Source organism: Rhinolophus ferrumequinum, chromosome 21 (assembly GCF_004115265.2).
Source record: "Rhinolophus ferrumequinum isolate MPI-CBG mRhiFer1 chromosome 21, mRhiFer1_v1.p, whole genome shotgun sequence".
NCBI lineage: Eukaryota > Metazoa > Chordata > Mammalia > Chiroptera > Rhinolophidae > Rhinolophus > Rhinolophus ferrumequinum.
In genome coordinates this window covers 15287631-15307451 of record NC_046304.1, presented here as the reverse complement: position 1 = coordinate 15307451, position 19821 = coordinate 15287631, and the positions used below count along the sequence as shown (strand labels likewise).

At 47.2% G+C, this 19821-nt stretch overlaps 1 protein-coding gene across 15 annotated transcripts in view; it reads left to right on the top strand.

Moving 5' to 3' along the window:
* Nucleotides 1-19821, top strand: part of RAP1GAP2 (RAP1 GTPase activating protein 2) — a 206452-nt gene that overhangs the window by 162336 nt on the left and 24295 nt on the right. For all 15 annotated transcript variants that reach the window (XR_004421276.1, XM_033089948.1, XM_033089946.1 and 12 more), the window contains 7 exons: nucleotides 2773-2851; nucleotides 3605-3658; nucleotides 5997-6080; nucleotides 9030-9130; nucleotides 11424-11553; nucleotides 13790-13945; nucleotides 19529-19600. Coding sequence is in view for 14 of the 15 variants with exons in the window: in XM_033089948.1 (XP_032945839.1) it covers nucleotides 2773-2851; nucleotides 3605-3658; nucleotides 5997-6080; nucleotides 9030-9130; nucleotides 11424-11553; nucleotides 13790-13945; nucleotides 19529-19600 (676 nt within the window). In the remaining variant the exon portion in view is untranslated. The remainder of the gene's footprint in view (nucleotides 1-2772; nucleotides 2852-3604; nucleotides 3659-5996; nucleotides 6081-9029; nucleotides 9131-11423; nucleotides 11554-13789; nucleotides 13946-19528; nucleotides 19601-19821) is intronic.

The window sequence follows — 19821 nt, the reverse complement described above, 5'->3', positions numbered from 1 at the left end:
ATGAGATAAAAAAGGAACGAAAACATAGGGAAATAGAAAACACCAAATGACAGGGGTATTATGGTATCCCAGTAGCAATCCCTATGGTATCCCAAGTGATAGAAATAATTCCAAATACATTAGTAACCACAATAAGTCTAAATAGATTAAAGTACCCTATGAATATATCAGACCATCAGATTGGACTAAAATACAGCTGTATTCTGTTTATAAAAGATAGACCTAAAGAAAAACTATGTGGAAAGATTTAAAATTAAGAAATGAAAAAAGGGATGCTAGGAAAATATTAATCAAGAAAGCGGATGTTGAAATATTAATATCATACAAAATAGAATTTCAGGGAAACGAGCATTAAAAGGGATAAAGGGAACACTCCTTTGTAACTTGGCAACACTTCTTCCCATTCCTAATGTTTCCTGTTGGATGGAGGGAACACTTCTGTGTAACACTCCTGGCTCTCTCCACCTTCTCTGATAGGTGAATCTGGGAGCAAGAACTCGACATGTGGATCTGTGTTCCTTTCCTTGCCCCTCTTGGAGCTAGCTGCCATGAGGGCTTCCCTCTGCTCTCCTGTACTAAAAGTGCCACCTGAGCAGACCCCATGGGAGGAGGCTTGCCTCCGTGTAGCACTGCCTGTGACTGGGGGGAATTCTGGGGTGTAGTAAAGAGATTTATTTCATCTTCAGGCCAAGCTATGTGCTTTCTCTTGGCCTTCATCAGTAACACAGGAGTTATTTTGACTTCCCACTCTTAATTTTTCGTTTGTTTCTGAATTTGTTCATTACCTGCGAAGGAAAGATGACCTCTACTGGACCCCCTCAGAGGCGTCAGCCTATGTCATGATAAAGAGAACAGTCATGACTGCCAGAAGATTGAGTAGTCATGAGCTTGTGAACTTGTACTTAGTAACATAGTCTTGAATTTAGAAAAGGCAAAAACTGGTAGGACATAAGGAATAGACAAACCTTTTGTTATAATGGGAGATTTCAGTAACATCTCTCCAATACTGATGGACCAAGCAGACAAAAAATTGTGAAAATATAGAAGATTTGACCAATACAGTTAACAAATTTGATTTCCTAACATACTTTCCTGAACTCAACAAAAGAAAAAATATATTCTTTTCAAACCCACACTGAACATGAAAAACAAAGTGCATATATTAAGTCAATAAATTTCAAATAATTAATATCATACAGACTATGTTCCTTGAATATAAGGAAATTAAATTAGAACTCAACAATTAAAATACTGAAGGAAAAAACTCATACATTGGGTTTAAAAGAAATCCTTTTAAATAACTCATGGGCGAAAGGGGGAACTCACAAAAGAACTGACAAAATATTTAGAACTAAATGACAATGAAAATACTACCTATCAATGTGTGGGATGCAGTAAAGTGGTACTTAGAGAAAGATGTATAGTTTTAAATGCCGTAGTGAGAAAGAAGAAAGATTAATTGTGTAGGCATGCGGGTCAGGAAGTTAGAAAAAGAATAGTAGAAAAACTCAAAGAAAATGGAAGGAAATGAAAAAGACAAGAACAAGCTAGTGAAGTAGAAAGCAAAAATATTAAGAACAAAGAATAGAGGCAATCCACACAACCGAAAGCTATCTCTTTGAAAAGATTCGTAGATAAACCCCCCGCAAGGGCTGATTAAGGAAAACAGAAAAGACAGTATTACAGTGATGAAGGAAGGGAAACACAACTACAGATAGAGATGAAGTCCTAAGACAAGGCCCAAAACAACTTATACCAATGCATTTGATGGATAATTTTGTAGAAAAATATAAGATACCAAAATTGACTTAATAAGGGGTAGAAAAACCTAAATATTCATCATTAAAGAGCTGAATTGGTAGCCAAAGGTAACCTCCCACAAAAAATAGCAGGCCCAGAGGTTTTACAGATGAGTTTTAGCAAACCTTTAAGGAACAGAAAATCCCTATGGTATCCCAAACTAGTTCAAAGGATGAGAAACTCCCCAGCAATTTTATGAGGCTGGAGTAATACCCTGATATCCAAACCTGACAAGGAAAGTATTAAAAAAAAAAAAAAAAAGGCCGGTGTTGCTATTGAACACAGATATGAAACTCTAAATTAAATATTAACAAATTACATTCAGCAGGATATGAAAAAATAATACATAAGCAAGTGGAGTTTTACCCATGGAATGAAAAGGTGGCTCAACAGAAATGTAATCCACCAGGTTAACAGATTAAAAACCATGATGATCTCAGCAGATGCAGAAAAGCATTCAGTAAAATCCAACACTTTCATGATGTGCTAAATGAATTGGGAACAGGCTAAATTTAGAGTCTTATGGTGAATCCCTTTATAAAGCAACTTTCACCCCATTTATATTTTGAGTAAATCCAGGTTTTCAAATACTAGATTTTCTTTTCATAAAAATTTCATTGTGAGAACCCAAATATATCCAGAAGCTGTGCCCAATTCTTTGGGAGAACACAAAAAAACCCCACAAACAAACCAAAAAATACTGGTGAACTTGAAGGTGACTATTTGCTTTTCCCATATCCTGGTTTTAGTCAGCTTGGCCAGGCAGGTTATTTAAGTATAGACCTCCCATGAGGTACCTACATAGGATTTCATTTTCCCACAGTTGAGTGATGCCCAATGCCTGGGTTGGTGAAACGAGGCAGGTCTGCCCTGGGGAGACATGAAGCAAATGTCCCTGCTTTGTGGCCTGGCATGATCTCAGCTACCTTCCTCACTGACTCCATTTCTTGTCACTCTTTTCTCTTTTTGCAGATCCAAGGTGAAGACAGTGCATGAGCGGATTCCCTTGGCTGGACTGAGCAAGTTACCCAGCATCCCTCAGATTGCAAAGGTAAAAACCAACCCCTGAGGGAAGCTGACTTTCTCTTTTAGCCCAGGGCTGGCCTCTGGGGTAGGGGTGCAGGCTTCACCAGGGTGGATTTTACCCTTGGATAGAGGAAGGCCACTTGACCTTTTGTCTCTTGACTGCATGGAGGACCCTCTATCTTCCCGACACCTTCCCAGCTCATCCTTGCTGCTGAGGCTACTTGGTGTAATCCATGGTCTCTGCCCCCAAGTTCACAGCTAGTTTAAGAGACAGGAGACATGGAAAGACAGGGCTGGATATGGAAAGTAGGACTTCAGAGGAGGAAGGGGAGGGGGTGGCCAGGGAGCCTTCACGGCAGAGGAGAGTTGGGTAGGACAGCCAGGCTGTTGGTCCTGATGGAGGACCCCTTCAGGTAAGGAGCCATCAGCTGGTGGACGGGCCTGTGTCACTGCTGTGGGATACCGGGGACTTGGGAACTGAGCAAAGTGGGGTGAGAAGGATGGTCAGCTGGGCTGGGTTGGACCCACACTTTGGGAGTGGCAGTGCTGGGCAGAACTGTGCCCAATAACTGCGCTGGCCTCACTTCATTAGGAAACCCCAGGAAGTTTCGTTGACTTTCCTGGCCACACGTAAGTGAGCGGCAGAGCCAGGATTTGGCCCGAGGCCTCCTGACCCTGCAGGTCAAGACCTCCCATACTGTTTCTGTCGTGGGCAGAGGAGCCCAGATGCTCTCCAGGACATGGCGCCTGAACTGTGTGTTTCTCTCTCCCTTCTTAGGCTTTCTGTGATGATGCAGTGGGGCTGAAATTCAGCCCTGTCCTGTACCCCAAGGTGAGGACCTTTCCCTCTTCCCTTACTTGGGGCTCTGTGGCTTGCTTAGCATGGGTTTACACACTTGTGACTCTGAGGGAAGTTCTCTGCATCTTGGTGGGGTTTTGTGGGGTCTCCTTGATAAACTTCCATGATTTTATTTCTAGCTGTGGAGCTGGTGGAGATATGGTCAGCCCTCGTGGAGGGTTGGGGGGTGGGCAGAAGGCAGAGAACTCCACTAAAATATAAAAGGCCAAACTGCAATTCCTCATTACCGATGTTACCTCAGCCCTGAGGCTTTACAAGCCCCTGCCTGGCCCTCGTTCTCTGTTATTAGTTTCGTTAGGATTGGCCTGATCTTGACCCCAGTTCTGATGTGGGCATGGGGGTGGCGTGCAGAAAGGAGCAATAATAACCAAACAAACCAACAAACCCACTCAGGAACGGCATGACAGGACTTAAATCACCCACGGACAGTGAATTGCTTCAGATTGGCCACAGGAAGAGACCCTGTGCACGAGCCAGCAGGGTCTAGAGGGAGAACATGGAAGCAGGGCTGTGTTTCTGAGCTTGCACTTGGGCCAACCCTGTGGCAGCTGAGGCTTGCTGGGGCTGGTTCAGTCCATTCCCTGAGTCCCAGCTCAGACAACCAGGAACCACGAGGTGCAGTGTTTGGCGGGGAAGAGAGGCCCTGTCCTGGCTGGGTCATCCAGCACCCCCCCTGGAACAAATGCTTTCAATTCATGATTGGGCAAGACACTCTATCCCTACGCAGTGGCTGAGCTAATGGCAGGGTCTTCTCCTGCACAGAGAATGTGCCAGAGCCCGTCTTCTCACATGCCCCTCTTCTTAGCTCTCCGAGCATCTGTAGGCACTTACCAGTAATATGCTGCACTCCACTGAACATTTGCTATCGTTCAGACTGCCCTCCTCTTTATAATTAAAGCTGAATTAGTGAGGTTTAACCAAACATTAAAACCCCATCATAAAGGCCTAACTTAACTACAAGTTTGGCAATTTTTGTTGTCAGATCATATCCACTGAGAGACCGGAATGATGCTCATTTGCATAGTTCTCTCTATAACTTGGAAAGCCTCCTGCGCTGGGAATAATGAAGGAACAGCTGTATTTTCATGTTTTCTGTATTGGAAGGACAGCCTCGTCCAGCTGGGATGTTAATCGGGCTGAGATGTGTGTGTGTTTTTGAAATTCGCAGAGTTTAGAACGTTCCTTGGAAGTTCTCCACGGCGAGGCGCCTCTTCTCTGGTGGGGCAGCTGCTCTGCTCCTTTGACTCATCCCAGGCGGGAGTGGGAGGCTCCCTCCGGGTCAGCCAGCAGTGCTGTTCCAGCGGGAGCTGGGAAAGTGTCCATTTCCTCAGGCAGCTGAGAGATGTCATGGGTGGCTACCTGACACGGGCCGCGTATTCCGGCCGACAAGTCGTGCCTGGGTGGTTCTTTTGGTAGGATAACACGAGGTCAAATCATTCCTTTTTATTGCCGAGGATACTCCCATAGTACCCAAATCTTCTCTTTCCTAATGAGCTGGTTCCTCTATGGGGGCTTACATAGATGATGATGATGATGATGAAAATAGCTGCTCTGTGTTCAGCACTTTATGTGCCTGATCTCATTGAATCTTCACAACTGCACATCTCCACTTAATGAATGAGGGAACTGAGGCCCAGAGAAGTTAAATGGTTCACTTGAAACAACACAGGTAAAAGCAGCCGATTCACAATTAGAGTTTAGTGTTTCTGACCCCCGGACACCAAGTCTCTGAAGTGCAATAGAAAATCAGATAGAACCAGTGGTTGGGTGTTTTTCTTTTTCTTTGCATGTTGTCTTAGGGTGCGTCCCTTCTTACCGTGGTCTCCTTTTAGACCTCTTGTGTACGGATAAGGGGGATTAAAGTCTGGGCAGGAGCAGTGCCCTGTACAAGTCACATTGCTGATGACAGGTGGAATTAGAACTAGCGTCATTGTCACTTGTCCATTTTGGGGTCCTGGCTTCACTTTTTACACCACAGATAAAACAGTGGGGGTGAAGTCAGTTCCCTGAGTCCTGCTGGACTCCTTGTGTGTCCCAGCCTTGGCTGGCCCATCTGGATGGGAATGGAAGGGGTGAGCCAGAGGTGTGGTACTGGGGGGGGACACCCAGGTGTTGAGAACTAGCAAGGACCTTTGGAGTTGCATCCTGGTCACCTACTTCCGACTTCACCTTTTCTCCTTTTCCACACGTGTGGATGCGTCATGTCAGGGGGGCACATTCTTCACCAAAATGCGTGCTTCCCCTTCCATTTGCTTCCTCACTTGCCTCCACGTTAATAAACAGTCTGACTCTTTGTTCCTACATTCTCCAGGCCTCCCAAATGATTGTGTCGTATGACGAGCACGATGTCAAGAATACCTTCAAATTTGGGGTCATTTATCAGAAAGCCAGGCAGGTAAGCACCACGAATTCACACTGGTCACTATATCTTGTGGTTTATCACCAGGGACTCTTTTTTCCCCTCCCTCAAGCATAGGAACCCTGCACTAGGTTCTTCTATATTCTGAATGCCATGACCACATTTCGAATATGCATTAAACTGGAGGTAGCAGAATCTTTAAGGTAGGCTACTCCTCAGAGGCCTACAGGTAGGCTACAAAGAAAGGCCTACAAAACCATTGAATGGTAATGCAGTTTTCCATACAGTAACTTCTAATTCTTCCTGACTACCTCAGCTTATGTTTATCTATGGGCTGTCGGCACGAGACAAATCAGACTATCAGACCAGGTAGAGGGACTGGATTAGTGCAAGCTGCTCTCTTCTTGCCCGCCCTCCTCCCAGCTGGGAATAGCTTTTTTGACCTAGATTTCACTAGGGTGCTTGAGACAATTGTGTGCAGCTCTTCCCAAATCTGTGTGCAGCCACTTCATGTTTGTAGCTTGAAATCAGCCAAGGTAGAAGTATTTACACCATGGCAATCGGGCAACACCAGGACTGGTTGTGAAACAATGTACCCGTCTCACCCTCCTCGGTCTCTTATAGCACTTACATGCTGCTTTGGAGTTAGTTGGCCAAATCATGTTTCTCAAAGTGTGTTCCATGAGACACCAGTCTGGTGAGGTCCTCTGTGAAAAATGACGTGGAGGCTCTTCAGTTGTGTAGGAATATTTTAAAGGCTCTTACCCAAGTAAAGAACCCCCCAAGTAAAGAACCCCCCAAGTAAAGAACCCCCCAAGTAAAGAACCCCCCAAGTAAGGAACCCCCCAAGTAAAGAACCCCCCAAGTAAAGAACCCCCGAAGTAAAGAACCCCCCAAGTAAGGAACCCCCCAAGTAAAGAACCCTGTCATTTTGTTAATCCTAGTATTTCCCACACGTATTTGACCACAGACTTCCTACCATGAATGTTTACTGCGATCCTGAGAAGTGGCCTGCTGAACATATTAATGTTTCCTAGGTTTTCTGAAAAGAGGTTCCACACCCATTTCATCTTTGTATCATCTAAGATCCTAGCACGATGACTTTATATAATCACACTCATAATTTTTTGTTACGTGAATTAATGAATGAATAAAAAGTTTGGCCCTATTAATGGAAAGTCTATCGATAGCTTTCAGTATTATCTATGCTTTTTTTTTTTTTTTTTTTTTTTTTTTGGCGTGTGATGTTGTCTTTCTTGGCTAGATGATAGCTAACTTCCTTGTCTGAAGATATTAGACCACAAGACACATGTGATCACTTACAAACACTCTAATTAAGTGAAGAGTTGAGGAGCTGAAAGATCAGCCCAGATAAATCTTATAATTTAAGGGAGATTATTCAGGTAGCTGCTCTGATGATTTTCACATAATTGTATTTTTATTTTGTACAACTCCACTAATATAACCCACCTAATTAAAGTTCTTTGCTTGTGAAATTTACCAAAGCGGATTTCATAAGGCGATTACAATCCAGTGTTCCAGCAAAGTTATAATTACCGACCATTAACCATACACCTCTGAGAAGGAGTCTCTCTGTTGTTGTACCTGATGTTGCTGAGGCAAGATGGGGGCGTGCAGGGAGATAAAAGTCTTTTTTTAAAAAAAACAACTAGGCAGATTGTTGTTTTGCAAACCTATAGCCAGGGAACATTTAATATGAACATTTGTTGCATGAAATCCCTATGCTGGTTTCAGGACATAAATAAACCCCATCTAACTCTCCTGTTAAGATGGCTGACTGTTGACTATTTTCTAATTGGATTATTTTTTACTGTTAAGTTAAATTTTTTTAAATAATAACTTTATTGAGGTATAACACACATACCATAGAATTTACAATGGTATGTGAATTATGTCTCAATAAAATGTACAATTCAGTGGTTTGTAGTATATTCACAGAGTTGTGCAACTATCACCACTAAGTCCAGAACATTTTCGTCACCCACAAAAGAAATTCTGTCCCATGAGCAGTCACTCTCCATTACTACTCTCTCTAGCTCCTGTCAACCACAGTCTACCTTCTGTCTCTATGGATTGGCCTGCTCTGGACATTTAACATGAATGAATCATAAATATGTGGCCCTTTATGTCTAGTGTCTTTCACCAAGTATGCTGTTTTCAAGGTTCATCCATATAGTAGTATGTGTCAGTACTTCATTCTTTTTTATGGCTGAATAATATTCCATTGTATGGATACACCACATTTTGTTTATCCATTTGTCAGTTGATGGACATTTTGGTTGTTTCCATTTTGGGGCTATTATAAAGAATGTTGCTGTTAACATTCATGCACAAGTTTTTGTGTAGACTTATGTTTTTATTACTCTTGGTTATATTCTTAGGAGCTGAATTGCTGGGTCCTACGGTAACTCTGTGCTTAGCCTTTTGAAGAACTGCCAGAATGTTTTCCAAAGTGATGGCACCATTTTATATTCCTACCAGCAGTGTTTGTGGGTTCTGATTTTTCCACATTCTCACCAACACTTGTCTTTTTGATTCTAGCCATCCAGTGGGTATGAAGTGGTATCTTATTGTGGTTTTGATTACTATTGAATTTTAAGAGTTCTTTATGTAGTCTAGATAAGTCTTTATGTAGTCCATTGTCAGAAGTCCAACTATTAATTTTTCATTCATGGATTGTGTTTGTGGTATCAAGTCTAAGAACTCTTTGCTTCAGCTTTGCTTTTTGTACTAACAAGCAGCCTTCGTTCAAAGAGAAAGTCCTCATTAACTAGCCCCCCAAATCCATCTCTGTTGAATGAGCCTCAGTCCTTCCTCCTCTTGAGGACAGAGCCACTGGATGGTGACTGTGGTAGGGGATAGGGAGAAAGGAAGAAAGGGACCAGGTATCGGGACAACCACATTCCTTCGTTTGGCACCAGGCATACTTTTCTAACTCCTACCTTGATCCTGTTTCACTTCCAGACCCAGGAGGAGGAGCTGTTTGGGAACAATGAAGAGAGCCCAGCTTTCAAGGAGTTCTTGGACCAGCTGGGAGACACGATCACCCTGCAGGACTTCAAAGGGTGGGTTTTAGCCAAGTGAAGGCTCCATCCCCATAGATGAGGCTCTAGAGGAAAGGCAAGGGGTGACAGCTGAGTTTCAGGGAGGGCATGTGAGAACTAAACACATACAAGAAATATGGGATTGTTTTTCAGCAAATGATCAACACTCATTCCTAAGGAAACGGTGGTCCAAGGGATAATCCATTCTGGCAGGTGATCTGAAAGGCATTGACATCTGCCCTTAGATGCGTGATGAAATTGCTGCACCTCAGATTTGCCTTCCTAATTACATTTGGCTCAGACTGAGAGTGAAATGAATCCACCTTCCCTATCACTCACCTGCCAGGCAATCAGAAAAGAGGGCCCTTTGCAGTTTGGGGGGAACGATCCATTTTAGATAATGCACAAAAAGAAAGGATAATTAGGAGTTGGTAGAAATACAGTAATTCGCCTGGTAGGAATCTATGCAATAGTCTACTACGTTTCTTTCATTTATCCATAAGAAAGGATATCAAGCTATTACTTGGAAAACTCTGGCCCTTGATTTTCCTTGGCAAAGACAACATTTGGGAAGGGCCTTCAGACTGGGCCAGCCTGTTCTATGCTTCGTGGCTGGCACACGGCTGAGCCCTCAAATTAATAGGCTATCCTAATGTATGAAAGCACCTAGCTCCGTGCCTAGCACCTAGGTACCCTGTTTTCCCGAAAATGAGACCTAGTCGGACCATCAGCTCTAATGCGTCTTTTGGAGCAAAAATTAATATAAGACCCGGTCTTATTTTACTATGATATAAAACCGGGTCTTATTTTACTATGATATAAGACCGGGTCTTATTTTACTATGATATAAGACTGGGTCTTATATTAATTTTTGCTCCAAAAGACACATTAAAGCTGATTGTCCGGCTAGGTCTTATTTTCGGGGAAACACGGTAATAGGTGTTCAGTAATCACTTTCTTCCTCTGCTTCCTTCTCTCCTCTTCTTCCATCTTCCTTTTTCCTCCTCTTCCTCCATCTTTCTCCCCTTCAAGGTCATCATTACTGTCTGGAGTCAATAACACATGGGTTACAATCTCACCTCCACCCTTTATTAGCTCTATAACTTTGGACAAGTGACTTAACCTCTGCAAGCCTCAGTTTCCTTATCTGTGAAAAGGGAGATAAAGGTAGTACCGACCCCAGAGGTTGTTGGGGGATTAAAATGCACATGAAGTGCTTAAGCTAGTGCTGTGCTTTGAGGAAACACTGGGAGTCATTACTGTTATTGTTTTTATTATACTCCCTTCCACTGACTCTCAGATGCCACCTTTATGAGATGCATCCTGATTTCAGAGATGTTAAAATGTGAAAAAATATGTCTTAGGATAGATGAAATAAAGTATATTAAAACCAGGAAGGACCCCAGAGATCATGTCATCCTATCCCTTTATTTTATAGAGCAAAGAAACTGAGGCCTAATGAGATTAAGTGATGTGTCCCAGGTCATGTGCTGACTTAGGGGCAGAAGCAGGTCTAGAACCTGGAGCACCTGATGCCTGCCCCTTTGTGCTTTTTGCTATGCCAGGCTGAACACATTTTCTGGCTCGTATTACAGTGCTTGGGGGAACTGATGTCCAGGGTCTATTTTATTTCATTTTCTTAAAGGAACCGGCATCCTCCTTCCACGGCCAGTGGCCCTGTTTCTGTAAAGGAAGAAGGGGCAGCTCCTAGAAGCCCACCCGGTTCCTTAGTACTGTTCTTTCCTGTCTGTGAGGAGATAGCCAGAGACCTCGTCGGACACCTCCAGGCTGGGTGCTGCCGTGGTGGGTCTCTAATCAGGGACTGGCTGAGTAGCAGTCAAGCATCTGTCACCCCTTCAGGCCGACTCCAAATTCCCCCTTGGGGCTCACCACCATCCAGCACGATGGCCAGTGGCCCTGGCTCTGGGTTGCGGACTTAGATGTGGCCTGCAGAGAGCAAAGGCTCTTGCCCAGCGTGGGGGCCGCTGGTACCTGGGGTGGTATGTGTCTGTGATTGTGGGTGGATGACCCCCCTGTCCACATGACCCTGTGGTGTGGAGGGGACACAGCCACTGCTTGAAATGGAGGTTCTGCCTTTGTCTTTTAAATATGGGTTTGTGGTTAGAATGCCAGGGCTCGTCTGCTCAGAGGAGGCGATCTACCTGCTTTCCCCGCATCTCAGTCTCTCAGCCTTCATTTCTTCGTGTCTTCTCATTCGTTCTCCCATCCCCATGTCCTTAGGGAAGGTTGCACCCAGTTGCCCACTCACCCTCACTTTCTTTCTCTGGCACTTGCCCTGTCTTTTTACTGACAGTTTCCGAGGAGGCCTGGATGTGACCCACGGACAGACGGGAGTGGAATCAGTGTACACGGCATTCCGGGACAGGGAGATCATGTTTCACGTCTCCACAAAGCTGCCGTTTACCGAGGGTGACGCCCAGCAGGTAACCTGGGTCAGGAGGGCTGTGGGAGCCCCGGGGCGTGTGAGGTGAAAGCCTGCTTCTGGTCTGATCTACCTGAGGGACTGCGCCCCCCCCACCCCCATTTTCATAATCAAGAGGCCAGTCTGTTCAGCTGTGTTCTTCTCGTCAAAGCCTGTTCTATTGTGTTATCTCGCCAAGGCCACACGTCAGAAGCCGGGTGCAGGAAGCAGGACGGGCTCATGGACTGATGGGGAAACTGCAGCTCAACGTGGTTAAAAGACTGTTTACTAGTTGATTAGGGGCAGAGCTGGGAGCAGAGCCCGGGTGCCCTGATCATGTAGGGTGGTGGTGAAGAGTAGTATATGATGGAGTCTGCAGATGGCAGCTTGAAGCCAGTTCTGCACTTAGGAAGGGGTATGTACCCTGGGCAAGCCGGTTAAACTTGTGGCCTCACTTTTCTCATCTGTGAAATGGGCATAACACCCTGTATGTCAGAGGGCTCTTGTGGGGATCTGACTGTGGTTCATATGGTTCTGAATGTAGGGCTTAGTACGACGCCTGGCTTGTGGCAGGCTTCCTATCTAACAGCTGTTCACTGTCCAGGCCATTAGGCATTTGCCCTCCCTCCTGCCCCAGTGATGTAAAGCTGGTTATTGTATGAGACAATCCCCACCTCCCAGCTTTTTAAGTCTCCCAGCCTCATCTCTCATCATACCTGCCTGCACGCAGGAATTCAGCCTCTGCCTCAACCAGTAAACCCTGGATGAGACCTCCACTTCCAGGGTTTTCCTGCTCGCCCTCTCATTTGCTGCTTCTGACAGCTGTGTGTACCCAGGGATGGCCTGGCTTTTTTTCTCTTTGTGCCCTAATGCCAGCAGTTGATTTCCTGGCTGTTGCATCATTTGCCCCATCCCACTCTTTATGGCCCTCTCAGTCTCTAGGAAAATAAGAAATGAAAGTAGGCCTTTTACCAGACTCTGACCCATGCATTTCTGAGCAGGGAGTTGGGAGGGAGCACAGATGTGATATTGTAAACATAGTGCCTGTCTTTGGAAAAAAGGAAGTTGGCAAATGAGGCTGTGATTTGGCTCTAAAATAACTACTGAATGTTCCAGAAACAAATGGGAGCAGGACTCCTTTTGTATCCAAAGGAGGTTTTCTCTCACTGTTTTACCTTCAGTCTCTATTCCCTCATGGCTCCCTTCACCCCCTACCCAGTCTGCGACTGAGGGCTATTCTGTGCCTGGCTCTCTTTTGTAGTGGGAAGGACGCAGAGCTTGGCTCGTGGCAAGGACTGAGTAAATATTAATTTTCTCTTCCCAAGAAATGGGATGATGTGTGTGGAATAAGTGAGACAATTTGTGTAAAAGTGACCAGCATGGGGCTCAGTATATAGCAGGTCCTCAATAAATGAGAAATTCAAAGTGAAATATAGCACCTGCATTCAGTAGGTGCTTAATAAAGGAACAAAGGCATGTGTAAACACCTAGTCAGGACTTGGTATACAGGAGGGCCTTACATTTGCAATCATGCATGTGAACAGCCCAGCACGGTTCCTGACACACAGTAGGTGCTCGGTGATGGAGATCGTCTGTGAAAACACCTGGCACAGTTTGGGATACTGAATGGGGTTGGATTTCTCTCTCCCCCATGACCTCCACCAAGCCAGATTGCCCATGTTTCTCTAAGCATGGCTCATCTCCCCTTTGGTATAGAATTATCTGCCCCCTCATCCCTGCTCATCCACATGTCCATCAAGTCCCCCATCTCTTCTTCCAGGAAGCCTTCTCAGATTACCATCAGGCCTCTAACTTTGCCCTCTTCTCTGCCCCCGTAGTGTTAGGCATTTGTGTGCAGGAGCTGATTTAGCACTTGTTAGCTAGTGGCTTTGTTTGTGTTCTCAGGTAGCTTCATCTGTGTTTGTGTCTCTCCTGTATCAATTACAGACTCTACCAGGCCAAAATCCAGCCCTCATCTTTTAACTCTTTTCCCCGAGTCCCGAGTCAGGGCTCTCCATGCTGTAGAGCTCAGTAAGATGCTTGCTAACCTCTACCTAACAACTTGAGCATCTTCCTAACTTTTTTTTTCTTTTTTGATGGCTTCTAAAGATTGAAAGAAAAAGCTCCCTGGAGAGCTAAGTCTCCGAGTTGCAGGGTTTACGTATAAAGATAGAATAATGTGGAATTTCCTGTATAGATCTATTCTGCTTTCTGGATGTTCCTAACTGGCTTATGACAATGGACCACTTTTTCTTTAGCTCCAGAGAAAGAGACACATTGGGAATGACATCGTGGCCATCATCTTCCAAGAAGAAAACACACCATTTGTCCCCGATATGATTGCCTCCAACTTTTTACATGCCTACATTGTGGTGCAGGTTGAGAGCCCGGGCACAGAGACCACATCCTACAAGGTAAGGAGAAAGTCTCAGAGGACGCCCAGGCATCTCACCACACTTTATGGATTCAATTCAGTGATATCAAGGAACACCAGTTCTCAATAGCTCCCCGGCCGTTCTCCAAAATGGCACTCCTAGTTTCGGTGTGATCGATTTTCCATGGTTCTCCGGTTTCTGGGATTTTGGAGCTCAACTCTTGGTGGAGAGTATTTTCTGAGGTCATCTCATCCACCTGGCTTCCTCCAGGCTCGATGACATCTAACTCCAGGGTTGAGAAGCCCAGGTGCCCCTATTTGGAATCTCGCAATACCATTGTAGGGGTGTCCAAACTGCGGCCCACGGGTCAACTGCAGCCCGCGATCCATTTTTTATTGGCCCGCAGCAAATTCCAAAAATATATTTAGTTTACTTAAATAAACCGGGTGAGGCAATACGTACTTCACCTCGAGTGAGTGGCCTCGCTGTTTGTGTTTTTTACCGCATATGGCCCTTGGTGAAAAACGTTGAAAAAAGTTTGGACACCCCTGCTCTAGAGTAAGGCAGAGCCAGAGGAGAGCAAGAAAAAGTAGAGAGGACTGTCAGGAAGGGAAGAAAGGAAAGAAAGAAAACGGAGACATGTTTATGGTGAGAAGGGTGGAGAGCGGGGGCCTGGTAGACCCAGGGCACTGGGTAGGCCCTCTGGTGTAGCTGTTCTGGAATAAATGATTGATCTTAATTTGAAGACTCTCAGGGGTTGTGAGTCTCCCTGAGCCTCAGCCTCCTGACCTATTAGTGGCTCAAAATCCTCACAAATGCACACGAACCTGTCATCCTCAGCAGCCCTTACCCTGCCCGCTCCTGATCACTAACTGTATCACTAACCCTCTCCCCTCCTCTTCATGAGAAACCTCTTGGACAACAGCTTCTCTGTATTACAGTGGTGCTGGCGGGGGAGGGGGCTGGGACCCAGGGGAGATAGGCTGAGGCAGGGTCTTTAAGGTGGACGTTAGATAGCCTTTGAACTCCCTGCAGATATGTGCAGGATGTTGAGTGTATGTGCAGCTTTGCATTTTTTGGGGAGAGAGGCCATAGCTCAGGTTCTCAGAGGGCTGCCTGCTCCCCAAAATGCTACAGGGAGAGGGAAAAAGAGCTTGTCCTTGCTGATAGGAAACCCCGAGGCCTGCAAATGTTTCCTATTTAATAACCTAGGTTAGTGCTGGTTCCTGGGGTTCACGAAGCCATAGTACTTCATGGGCATCTTCATGAAGGAGCAATTTTGCTTGAAGACTTTGGGACATGATGTTACATAATGGTTATATCAGTACAAAGCCAGATAGATATATTATTCATATCTGCAACATGCATATCAACTTTAAATCCAAATAGGAGATTTCAAAAATACAAAACAAACCCCCCCCCACAAAACCCACACCTCTCTCCTGTTGAGGAGATGATTCCTTTCTGTGCCCATATACATATTCATGCTTCTCTGTCATTATGCAGTTTTAGCTGAAAAGTTGGAGAAGCCATGATTTGGGCATTTCCTGGAGGGCTCCAGGATCAGCTGCTTTGACCGCCAGGGCATTCCCTTCAAACAGCTGCTGGATTTGTGGGTGAAAGCAAGTTTTATTTGTTCTGTGCCTATTGTGTGTCAGGGGTGGAAGTGACATACAGAACCAGCACTCAGGGAAGGGACAGAAGAGCCAGTGAGTGCAGTTCAGCCACTGGGCCGCTCCAACAGCCAGCTGGTTCTTTTCAACAGCCAGTAGAGGCCGAGATAGGGTTTCCAGGCCGGAATTCCCGTCCGTTCTCAGGAATTTTTTTCACTTTTCCGTTCCCGAATCCCGAGAAAAGTTGGTCGGGAAATTGGGAAAAATCGGCTCCTTGAACCCAGGTGGTTGGTAATATGAGTCATCACTTTGTGGAAACGATTCATCGTGGAGAACATATCTCGGGATTCGGGAATGGGAAAGCGAAAACAATTCCTGAGAACGGGCGGGAATTCCCGCCTGGAAACCCTAGGCAGAGAGCTACTGGATCAGGATCCCCAAAGGAAAGCTGTGTGATCCGAGGGTCTCCCAGACCCGGCCAGGCAGTCACGTACATATGTGTGGCTTGTCTCCTGGGCCTCTGCTGGCAAAATGGGACCTCTTGTGGACGTTTAGTACTTGCTTTTAGTTTCTGATAGGAAATGGAGCTTAACTAACTAGCTTCTCTTACTTTCCCAAGAGCTCAGTGGAGTGGGACAACAGAGAAAAATTAGAGGTCCACAGAACACCATCCCAGCACCAGCTTTGATGCTGGAAGCCTTTACTGAGTCTTCCCAGCCACAGTCTATGATCCAGGGAAAATCACTGTCCTCAGGGAGGTGGGGAGAAGCAGAGACGTAAGGACCCACAGGAAGAGCCAGGCTGTCCCTGGGATGTGGGACCTTGTGTTCTACCTGCCAGGAAAACATTGAGGTTGTCGGGCAAGACCTGTGATTGGGGGCAGGGAGGGAGACAGACTTCCAAGGTGCTCCCCATAGCTCTGTCTCTCCACACCCCCCGCAACGCCCCAGGGGTTGAGCAGATTGAGGAGGACCTGGTTAGATCCCTCAGGAGGTTCCTGGGTGAAACAAGACCTTAGCTGACCCTTGCAGGCTGCTGGACTATGGCAAAGGAGGGTGTGGTTTCCCCAGGGGCTGAGCAATGTCCCAGGCAGCACCCCCTGGAGAGGATGGGGTGGGAATGTGCAGAAGGGGGCCCCAGACTAAGAGGCTCCAGATAGGAGCCTGAGGTTCTTGTCCTGGGCCTGCCTCTGACTGCTGTGTGACCTTGGTCCAGTTCCTTCCCTCTCTGGGCCTCTGATTCTGTATGAAATGAGGAAGTAGGACTAGACAACCTCTGAGTTTCTTCCAGTCCTGACATGCTACGGGAGAGGAAAGAGGGGGAATTGAGAAACAGGTGTGTGTGTGTGAAAAAGAGAGAGAGAGAGAGACAGAGAGACAGAGAGACAGAGAGAGATTAAAAAGTGGTTTGGGGGAACTCTAGTATTTCAGGTGTCCTTTATTAGGTGTAGATCAGTAGAGAAAGTGAAAGAAAAAGCGCTGGTGACAGTGGCTACCTCTTACCGGGTACTTGCTCCATGCCAGTAAAAATACAGTCTTCTTGAACCCTCACAAGTCCCTGGCTCAGCAGGACCTCTCATTAGCCCTGTTTTACAGGAGGGAAATTGGGGCAGAGAGCTTAAGTCACTTAAGGCCTGAGGCCACAGAAGCATTGGTGCTGGAGTCCCCCCGTCCAGGTCTGTGGTCATCATCCCTGAGCGGTCAGGACAGGTGGGAACTTGGCTCCAAAGCTTGGGTGTGCATGAAATGTCACATCAGATTATTGTTCAGACACAAATTTTGTCCCCATCCTGCCAGGTTGGAAGGAAATTCCAGCTGAGCCATCACTAGGACTCCCTCCTCTCCCTGCCTGAGGTCACCCCGTCCCTGACCCCTGAAGTCCTGCAGAGGTCTCAGGAATCTTACGCGCAGCAGACCACTGAGGAGGAGTCCTGGCTGTGTGGCCCTTCCCCTCACTGCTGACCTGTTGTTTGAGCAACTCCATGGTTCTCGAAGGCTTCCAGGCCACACTTGGGCATGGGTGGGGATCTCGAGTCTGGGGCCTCTGAGGTTGTCCACCTCCTGGTGCATCCTTATTACTCACACGCCCCAAGCCTCCTTCCGCTTTCTGCTTTCCACCTCGAAGAATCTCTTCCCCAGAGTCACCTCCCGCCTCTCTCCTATGCCCTGCCCTAGCCCCTGCTGGGAGGCCCTTTCTGAATTTAGAAAACAGGAAGGTGGGGCTGTGTTGGGGCAGCTTCTGCTTTCAGCCCAGCAACCCAACCGTCCCCCAGAGGAGGGAACAACAAAGGCCCGGCACTTTGTTGGAAAGGGGTCAGGAGAGGGAACACAATGGGGACAGAAGATGAATGGCTGTCACAGGGAAGGATCCTCCTCTCTGCTTTTCTGACAGTGGCTGCTGCAGTGGGCTTGTCTGGCTGGGAGACCTGGTGGATTGAAAAGCATATATGAAGCCGCTTACCCAGTCAGCACAGCCCATTCTAATGCAAGCCTGAGAAGGGGAGAGTATTGAGATGGGAAGACGGGAGAGCTGGGCCTGGCCTCTGGCCTCGTGCCAACCGGGCAGCCTCCCCAATTCTCCCTCCACACCATTCTGGCTCTGAGGGTGGACATCTTGACTTGTGCCATGGGTGCATTGTGGGTGGTGGTGGGGAACTGTGTTTGGCAGTTGGGACCAGCCAGAAATCATGGCAGCCAAACATACTCTGGATCCCGACTCTAAGCGCTGCCGTTTGGGCCATGCAGACAACCTTGAGCTTGGGGAGAGAAAGCCTTGAGCTTGGTGTTGACCAGTGCTCTCCTGCTCCCTTCCCCTCCAGACCCGGGCAGGGCCTTTCCTTGGCCCGGCTCCGAGTTGCCTGCTCACCCATTGTGGCAGACTCTCAGCATCTGCCCTACTTCACAGGCCAGGGAGGCTGGCGGTGTGCCAGGGCCAGGCTCACGTCAGCGGCCACCTGCCTGGGGAAGGGAGAGGGCAGCGTCTCCGGAGAGGCCTGCAGCCTCATGGGCTGAGCAGGTGAAACCAGGGCACCTGCACGCAGAGGAGAGATGGAGGTGTGGGGTCCTCCCAATCCTGGGAGAACCCACACAGAGCACCTGGCTGCTCTCCATGAGTTCATGCCTTGCCAGGCTGGCCAAGGCACATGCCCTCCCAGAGCCTGGTACACCCCTCTGCAGCATACTTTGATATCCCCCAGCCCCAGTTCCTAGCCTGGGCCCTATGCTCTGTTAGTTCAAGCCAGCCTGACTGACCCTGCATGTGGGGTCAGGATTCCCAAACACTAGTCTGCCCATTATATAGAAGCTCTTGGGAGTGTTTAACAGGTGCAGGTTCTTGGCGCCACCCCAGAGCTGCTGATTCAGTAGGTCTGGGGTGGAGCCCCTACAATTGGTATTTGTTGTTTAAACACTTGCAGTGATCTAATGTTGCTGAAGGTCTTCCTCCTGCCCTCCTGGCCGCCTGTGGCCAGGTTTGGGGTCAGTGTTGTGGGGAGAACCCCGGAGCAGGGTCTGGATTCTCTGTTCATCTCTGTGGGTAAATCACCTGGGTGCCTTGGAGACCGCTTCCTGTCTCTGGGCATCTGTTTCTTCATCAGTGAAACAGGGCTAATCATTCTCACTGTGCCTTCTCTGTAGGCTTAGCCTCCCAATCCAACGAGGTAATGAGATAAGGCCTCTTGGACGCTTGTGCTGCATTAGAATTAGGGTCCCAGGCTGCTCCCCAGCCCTGTCCAATCATCTTGCCGGACGTGCTTCTGGCCGCCAGCATCGCAGAAGAGAGCATGTGGATGGCACCATGATGTCCAGCCCCACTGCTAGGAGCTCTGCCTTGCTGGTGATGGCTCACACAGGCATTTTATTTGTATTCTGGCAAGGAGTGGAGGGAGAAGAGGAGCAGATCTGCTGTGGGAAGTGGGGCTCCCCCGGGGCCAGAGCATGGCATGTGCAGTGCGTCGTCACCCTTAGCTTGGGTGTCTTCCCTTCCGGCCCACACTGAGGCTCTGTTTCAGGTCTCAGTCACTGCGCGGGAAGACGTGCCCACCTTTGGCCCACCTCTGCCCAGTCCCCCTGTTTTCCAGAAGGTAAGAAAGTCTTCTTTTTGCTCTTCCCATATCCAAGACTCCAGGTTCCCATGCCTCAGTGGCAGTAATTGGAGTGGGACTGAATCTGGGCTGGGAATATCAGGAGGACCATTGGCAGGGTTGGGGGTCTCTCCCCACCTCTCCTGCTGCCAGCCTGGCCTACCACAGGGCACTTGTCAGAGTGTTTGACTTTCTGCTAAAAGAAGCATTTTTATACTATG